The sequence below is a fragment of the Nomascus leucogenys genome, chromosome 9 (genome assembly GCF_006542625.1).
Source record: "Nomascus leucogenys isolate Asia chromosome 9, Asia_NLE_v1, whole genome shotgun sequence".
NCBI lineage: Eukaryota > Metazoa > Chordata > Mammalia > Primates > Hylobatidae > Nomascus > Nomascus leucogenys.
In genome coordinates this window covers 15,064,383-15,072,083 of record NC_044389.1, presented here as the reverse complement: position 1 = coordinate 15,072,083, position 7,701 = coordinate 15,064,383, and the positions used below count along the sequence as shown (strand labels likewise).

Below are 7,701 nucleotides of genomic sequence, written 5' to 3'. Positions count from 1 at the left end.
CCCTGGGGAGCTGGTGTGATGGGTTGGGTGGTAGAGGGAGGTTTTCAGATTCTCTGCTTCCGGGGCAGGGCGGAAGCCAGCACAACCCCTGTCAAAGCTCCTTACAGCCTCCTCTTCAGCTTGAGGAGCTGGCCTCTGGGAGTCACTTCCCCAAGGACAGGGGACTGGCCAGGCAGAGGGTAGAGATGGGTGGCTCAGTGCCTCCAAGCCATTCCTGGAGCTTTGACTGCCCGGAGCCCAGGCTCATGAGAAACAGCCCCTTCCCCATACCTGGAAGACTGGGACCCCTCCTTGGGGTGGTGAGGAGGCGGGGCTCTCTGCAGGCCCCTCCCCCATCTCGGCAAGAGTGCCCACAGCCCCTCTGCTGCTTGGGGTCCCACTGAGGCCGGGTGGGGAGCGCCACCTTGGACACTTCGTGCCTGCCCTGCAGGGGCCGCTCCAGGGTCCCGGAGCACAGCGCCCCTTGGAGAGGCTGTGCCCGACCTGAGGCGCCAGCGTGTCAGGTAAAGGGGTCCCCCTTCCCGCCTGTTCCCTCCACAGCCAAGGAAGGGGCGGGGCAGGGCCCCCGGCCCTCGCTGCGGAAGAGGCGCCTCCAGCCTTGCCTGGGTGCAGCCCTGGGGGCCGCGGGGATCTGTGGGCCTCAGGGGTCTGGGGCAGTCCATTCTTGGGGAAGGTAGGGGAGGGGAGACGGCTCCAGGGTCTCTGGAGAAGTTGTGGGGTATCCTGACCTCAGACCTGCCTGAGCGCTTCGACCTATTATTTGTGGGGAATGGGGCGCTGGATTCTGTATTTTAGATGATGGTGAGTTAGGCCCGGGGAAAACAGGGTGAGCAAGTTCCCAGGGGATGACTTATCCGAGGGGCAGCTCCCAACAACAGGACAGACAGAGACCAGCTAAGAGGGGGGGATACAAAAGAGACGGACACAGGGGCAGAGCAAGGCCCTTTAAGGCAGTGAGCGATGGGACGCGCCCGTTTGGGGACCCGAAGTGCAGGGCGGTGAGAGAACCAGGTTGAGCAGCAGTTTCTTCCCGGTCCACGAGCAGGCTTCCCTGGGCCATGTCTGGGAGGGGCAGACATGTGGGGGGCTCTTAGCTCCCCTCATAGGGCAGAAGTAAGGTTATGAATTAGGGGGTGGGGACAGAAGCCTCGGGGAAGAGGGGACCTCGGGATTTTAGCAGCAAGACTCCCAGAGGCAATTTGGCCTGGAGGCAGAGGGATGGCCCCTGTGACCTAGGAGCCTACCTGTGAGTCTGAGATTCTCTATGCTGGAAGATCCCAGAATGGAAGACTTCTAGGCAAATCAGGAGGGACCAGGGCCCTTCAGAGGGTCCCGAATCTTCCCATGGGGAAGAAATGGGAAGCTGACCCCGGAACCGGGCACTGGCCCTACTCAACCAATTCTTTTTGTGGTAACTGGTCAGGGTCTGCCTCCTGCAGCTTCCCCCTGGCTGCATCCCTAGGAAGGACTCTCTTACGCCTGGCCTGCCCACTGCTGTCGCAAGCTGCAGCCTGCTGCCCCAAGTGTACAGATGAATCCGAGTTCTAACAAGCGAAAACCAAACAGAGTGACCTTTGAGCCATTGACATTACAAGTCTCTTGGAAGTCCAACTTACTGGGTGAGCAGTTGGTCCTGTCTCTCAATTAACTGCGGGTGCTCAGAAGTGGTGGTGACTGCCCAAGCCCTCGCTTGAGGTATACCTAATCGGCACACATCTGCCCACTTCTGGCTACCCCTGTCATAGTTCTGCATGCCTGTCCTTTTTCAGGCCTGCCTCCCTGAGAAGCCTGGAGCTGAGCCAGGATCAAGACATTGCCTGAGACTTTGAGTGACACCTCCACTAGCTGACAGCTGTTCAGGAGAGCCAGAGCGCTCTCTCTCTCTCTCTCTCTCTCTCTCTCTCTATATATATATATATATATATTTTTTTTTTTTCTTTTCTTTTGAGACATGGTCTCATTCTGTCACCCAGGCTAGAATGCAGTGGCACCATCATACCTCTCTGCAGCCTTGACCTCCTGGGCTTAAGCAGTCCTCCCACCTCAGCCTCCCAAAGTAGCTGGGAGTACAGGTGTGTGCCACCATGTCCAGCTAATTTTTGGTTATTTGTAGATATGAGGTCTCACTATGTTGCCCAGGCTGTTCTCGAACTCCTGGGCTTAAGTGATTCTCCTACTTTGGCCTACCAAAGTGCTAGGATTACAGGCCTGAGCCACTGCATCCAGGCAGAGAAATCTTTAGATAACATCTACATGCCAACAATTCCCAAATTGGTATCTGCAGTCCAGATCTGCAATTCTGGAATTCCAGGCTCTTATATCCAACTTCCTATTGATATCTCCACTTTGATGCCAAGTAGACATCTCAAAATTAATATATTCCAAACTGAACTCTTAACTTTATTCCCAACTGCAAATCTGTTCTGTTCCCCACATCAATTAATGGGAACTCAATCTTTCCAGTGTCTCAAGGCCACAATTCTTGACTTCTCTCTCTCATACTCACATCTAGCCATCAACTATTCCTATTGGTTCTACCTTCAACATGGATACAGAATCTGATCATTAGCTTCTAACCACCTCCCTTGGTGTGAACCACCGTCTCACCTCTGGATTATTGTCACAACCTCCCAGTTGGTCTCTTGCTTCTGCCCACACCCCATGCCATTCTCCCCCTCTACTCCTGATTTATTCGCAACTGAACAGCCAGAGTGCTGTTGTTAATCAAAGTCAGACCACTTTTATTCAAAACCTGCCCAGGGCTCCTGTCCCTAAAGCCAACAATTGTCTTTACAATAAGCTACGAGTCCCTCATTATCTGCTCCATTACTGCTTTACCTTCACCTCTCATCACTCTTCCCTGCTCCTCCCACTCCAGGCACCCAGGCGTCCTTGCTGTTCCTTGAGCTTTCCAGGCACAATCCTGCCTCTGGGCCTTCACATTTGCTATTGCCTTGGCTTAGAATGCTCTCTCACCAGATATATAAATGGGTTGCCATTCACGTCCTTCAAGCCCACTCAAATTCAATGAAATTTTCTTTGACTTCTGTGTATATACAAACCTATATGGGCAAATACAAAATAAAAATTCTTTTAGAAGGGTAGTTCCTATGAAGGAACTCCCTGGTGTGTAAGGAGCTCTATGACAGCAAAGATTATTGTCTCTTTTGTTCCCTGATGTGTCTAGGAGAGTCCTTTTACATAGTAGGTGCTCAATAAATGTATGCTAAGGAATGCACTCATTGATTTTCTACTATATGCCAGGAAGCATTCTAAATTTTTTTCACGTATTAATTTATTTAAATCCACAACAATAATAGATACTGTGATGATCATCCCCAGGTTAAGATGTCAGAACTGAAGCTTGGGGCGTTTTAATTTGCCAAGATGACTTCTTACATGTATTAAGACTCATTGTTCATTTAATCCTCAAATAATAACAGTTAGTATCATCTTCCTTGTCATACAGATGGGGAAGGTAAAGTTGACAGTTTAATTTGCTGGAGATCACAGAGCTGATGAAGCAGAGGAGCTGAACTTGGAACTCATGCAGTTTGGTGCCAGGGCCATTGTGTGTAGCTCCCATGCTTTGGGTCCAAGTCCTATTCCGAGGGGCTTTTCTTGCAGGGCAATGTGAGAGGGCAACAGCAACTTGAACTAAGGCCCGTGTCCCATGTTGCTTTGGAGACCAGTGGTGTCACCAGCTCCTTCCTCTTGCTTTACCTTCTCCCGACTCCACTTGGGGCAAACAGGCTGTATTCCTGGCCTCAACGCTCAGGCTCAGGGAGGCATGCCCTGAAGGCTGTGCCAGTCCAGTTGGCAAAGAAGCCTCCCAGGCCAACTTGGGGTTTCAAGTCCATTCACAACCAAAACTTTCAAAGTCAGTCTAGGACAGCCCTAGAAATTTGTGGCCACTGGGAGTGACTTAAAGGTCTCCTCCCAATTGTTCTTCCATCCCAGGCCATACCTGATGCAGAAAATCTTTTGTTTGTTTCTTTCTTTTTTTTTTTTTTTTTTGGAGATGGAGTCTCACTCTGTGCCCAGGCTGGAGTGCAGTAGTGCAATCTCAGTTCACTGCAACCTCTGCTTCCTGGGTTCAAGCGATTCTCCTGCCTCAGCCTCCCGAGTAGCTGGGACTACAGGTGCGTGCCACCACACCCGGCTAATTTTTTATTTTTTAGTAGAGATGGGGTTTAACCATGTTGGCCAGGCTGGTCTCGAACTCCTGACCTCAGGTGATCCACCCACCTCAGCCTCCCAAAGTGTTGGGATTACAGGAGTGAGCCACTGCACCCGGCTGAAAATGTCTTAACTAGTCCCCACATGATGGCTTTTCCACTTTGGCTTCCATTGGCCTAGAGAAGCTGGTTCTGGGGACCCTGGTAGCTTCTGGGCGTTCTTGGTGGACAGGAAGGGAGGGGGAGGATGACTCTGACTTCCTGTTCCATCTGATGGAATCAGCTAAACTCCCCCAACTACATCCCTTTTCAGGATTGCGCCAATCAGAAAGAGAAGCCTTTGAGTTCATAGTGGAATTTCTAGAAGAAGAACATGTGGTAAGAAAGTTCTCTGGACCTTTGTGTGAACTGAGGCAGAAAGTAGAAAAAAAATAAGAGGGCTTATGCCTCCTTGGGTTTTCAGTACTAGCCCTGGCTTGGAAGCCAGCAGATACTCAGCCCATTGTTGCCTCCTGATGGGGCAGATCTTTGGTGGCTAGGCCACTGGACAGGGTGTCTAAGGCTCAGATCTTGCAGTTCCCTTCCTGTAGGAAAGATCTTCGTCAGAAATCCTTAGCCCCACTGTCCTCCAGAGCCCTACACAGGTGGCCAGACATTGGTGAGCAGCAGTCCTGGGGACAGGGACATTGCACTGAGAAAATCAAGTGAGCAATCCATCCTTTGGCCTAGTTGATCGGAATCTGGGCTGGGTGTGAAGGGCAGGGGTGGGGTGCAGGTCTCAGGTGCTGCCTGTGGGCAGAACTAAGGGCTGAAGCCCAGCTTATTATGGGCAACAGTCTGTGTATTGTGTCCTAGTCCGAGTTCGCCAAGCTGAAGTTCCTGAGGGCTGTGGAAACCTTGAGTAGTGCTGTGCATGCCCAGGCAGATGGCAATATGGACAATTACTATCCCAAAGCCATCCTGGCCAAGAAAATTGAGGTGAGAAGGACTCAAGCTCTTCTGGGAGTTGGTCATTCAGGGATGAGGATGACAAGTCCCGGACCTGAGGGCTGGCATCTCTTTCTGAGGGGGGTTCTTGTTTTGTTGTTGTTGTTTTGTTTGTTTCCTGGCCTTTCTAGATACTAATTCTTGAAGAATCCACTGAGATTTTGATGGGCAACATGCGTCAGCAAGCCATGCTCTGCATCGTGGTGCTGAGGTGCCTTTCCTGCCCTTACCCCCTCAGAGCGCCTGGGTCTCTGGTGCTGAGAACATTTGGGTTGGGAGGAAGGGCAAGGTTTGGGGACTTAACTTTTGGCTTGTGGGTGGCACAGCCCCAGTGCCTGCATCGTTGGGTGGAGGGGGTGTTCTCCAATTGTACTTTTGGAAGCCTATTAGGACATCCAGTGAGGGAAGCTTCCCCAGCAGCCCCGGCCCTCCTTCCCTGGAGGAGAGGCCATTAGAAAGTGTTTGGGGGCTCAGGTCCCCACTGTTTCCTGCATCTCAGAAAGAGCGCAGAGCACATTCTCCCAGAGGGTCCTAGAAACATAACCCAGTTTCTCCCAGGGACCCCCAAAGCCGCTTGTCATTCCCTGCCTCTCCCTGCAGTCAGGTGAATCCACCATTCCACTTGTCCCAAAAACTGGATCTGGTAAATGTGGGCGTCTCCAGCCTGTTCTCTCTGCCGCCCATCGTGCCCAGCCTGTACCGAAGAGACAATGTGAGTCTCTACCTCCAGGTAATCCCCATCTCTTCATGGAGAGCTCCACCGGGAGGGTGTTTGTCTTTGGAGTCACCTCCTGCACCTTAACTCCCCCGCCTTTCTCCTGCTCTGACCTCCCTGCAGAGCTCTTGGCCCGGTGTTCCTGGGGCTGCTAAGAAGCACTCCAGCTGTCATACCCTCACCTGTCTTTCCAGGGATCGGCCCATGCTCCCACCCTATCCATGTCCTTGCTCACTAAGGCTCACAGCAGCCTCAGTCATGGGAGGAGACAGTCTGATAATAAAACCCACAGATACTGTGGAGCAACTGACCAGTAGACTGCCAAATCTTCCCAGGGGCCTGTAGTTTTTTGTTGTATTTTTAATTTTTAAATTTTGAGACAGGGTCTCACTCTGTTGCCCAGGCTGGAGTACGGTGGTGCAATCATAGTTCACTGTAGCCTCAACCTCCGGGGCTCAAGCTGTCTTCCCACCTCAGCCTTTGTAGTTTTAAAAATAGATGTTTCCTGGACCCAGTGGAATGAATCTAATGCGGAGAGTCCCATGGGGTCTGGCTTTCCTGGGGAGAATGGCCCAATGCCTACATTTCACCAATGGGCTCACAATTTGGGCTGGACCTGGTCCAGTCTTCATTGAGGCCAAGAAAGGTCAGCACCAAGGAAGATCAGAGTGTGGCTGGCCATGAGAGAGAGACTGCCGGGGGTGGCAGAGCCAGGCTGACCCCACTTCCTTCCTCCAGAGGTAGGGGACAAGGAGATGGGGGAGTGCCCCCAGGGAGCCGAGCTGGCACCGTGGCAGTCTGTTCTGGACACTCCCTATCTCTTCACTTGTCAGACGGTCCAGGCCTTAGACGACATGTTGCAGGCTCTTGTGATGGACAGTATGAACCCCAGCATGCTCATACTACAAAACTTCCTGGAGGTAAGTGGCTGTGGAAATCAAGGAAACTGAAAGTCCATATTAATTCTAGTATGTTTGGGAGGAAAGGAATATCAGGATAGCCTAGGTGTCATTCTAGTCCAAAGACCATCAGTTCTCATGCCTCAGTGTGCATAAACATCACTTGAAGACAAATTTCTGTATCTCCCACGAAATATCGTTTTGAGGATCACATTTTTGGAAACATAGCCAACTAAGCTGAGGATCCATTTCTGCCCAGGACTTGGACATATTGGGGCTTCAATGGTAATAACATTTATATCTGTGCCAGACTTTAATCTTCAAAGTATTTTCCCCTTTTGCAGTGTCTACCGTTGCTCTGTGATAAAGAAGACCTCAGTGCTTAACCACAGGCTACTTTTATATCCCTTAATGTAATCCCCTCCAGAGACTCATTGTACTTCTTTAACTGTCTTTAGAGCTTTAGAGCGTTTCAAATATTCTTAGTTATGACAAATTGTTATCTCCTGAGGGTAGTTTGAGTTGGGGAAACAGCCAAGAGTCACTTGAAACCGACTTTCATGAACAGGATGGTAATCAATTAGGGTAATAAAATTTTGCATGAAGCATTAGGTGTGACTACAAAGAAGGAGACGAGATTGCCCAGGCATCTTATAAAAAGACCTTGACAAGGCCGGGCGCGGTGGCTTACGCCTGTAATCCCAGCACTTTGGGAGGCCGAGGCGGGTGGATCACTTGAGGTCAGGCGTTTGTGACCAGCCTGGCCAACATGGTGAAACCCCGTTTCTACTAAAAATACAAAAAAATTAGCTGGGCGTGGTGGTGGGCACCTGTAATCCCAGCTACTCGGGAGGCTGAGGCAGGAGAATCGCTTGAACCCGGGAAGCGGAGGTTGCAGTGAGCCGAGATCGCGCCATTGCAC

At 51.1% G+C, this 7,701-nt stretch overlaps 1 protein-coding gene across 1 annotated transcript in view; it reads left to right on the top strand.

The window, feature by feature from the left end:
* LOC100581926 (maestro heat-like repeat-containing protein family member 7) overlaps positions 1 to 7,701 on the top strand; it is a 52,067-nt gene that overhangs the window by 462 nt on the left and 43,904 nt on the right. Inside the window, exons 2-6 of the mRNA XM_030819399.1 lie at positions 541 to 673; positions 1,275 to 1,411; positions 4,492 to 4,556; positions 5,034 to 5,156; positions 6,714 to 6,800. Of these exons, the coding sequence (XP_030675259.1) occupies positions 541 to 673; positions 1,275 to 1,411; positions 4,492 to 4,556; positions 5,034 to 5,156; positions 6,714 to 6,800 (545 nt within the window). The remainder of the gene's footprint in view (positions 1 to 540; positions 674 to 1,274; positions 1,412 to 4,491; positions 4,557 to 5,033; positions 5,157 to 6,713; positions 6,801 to 7,701) is intronic.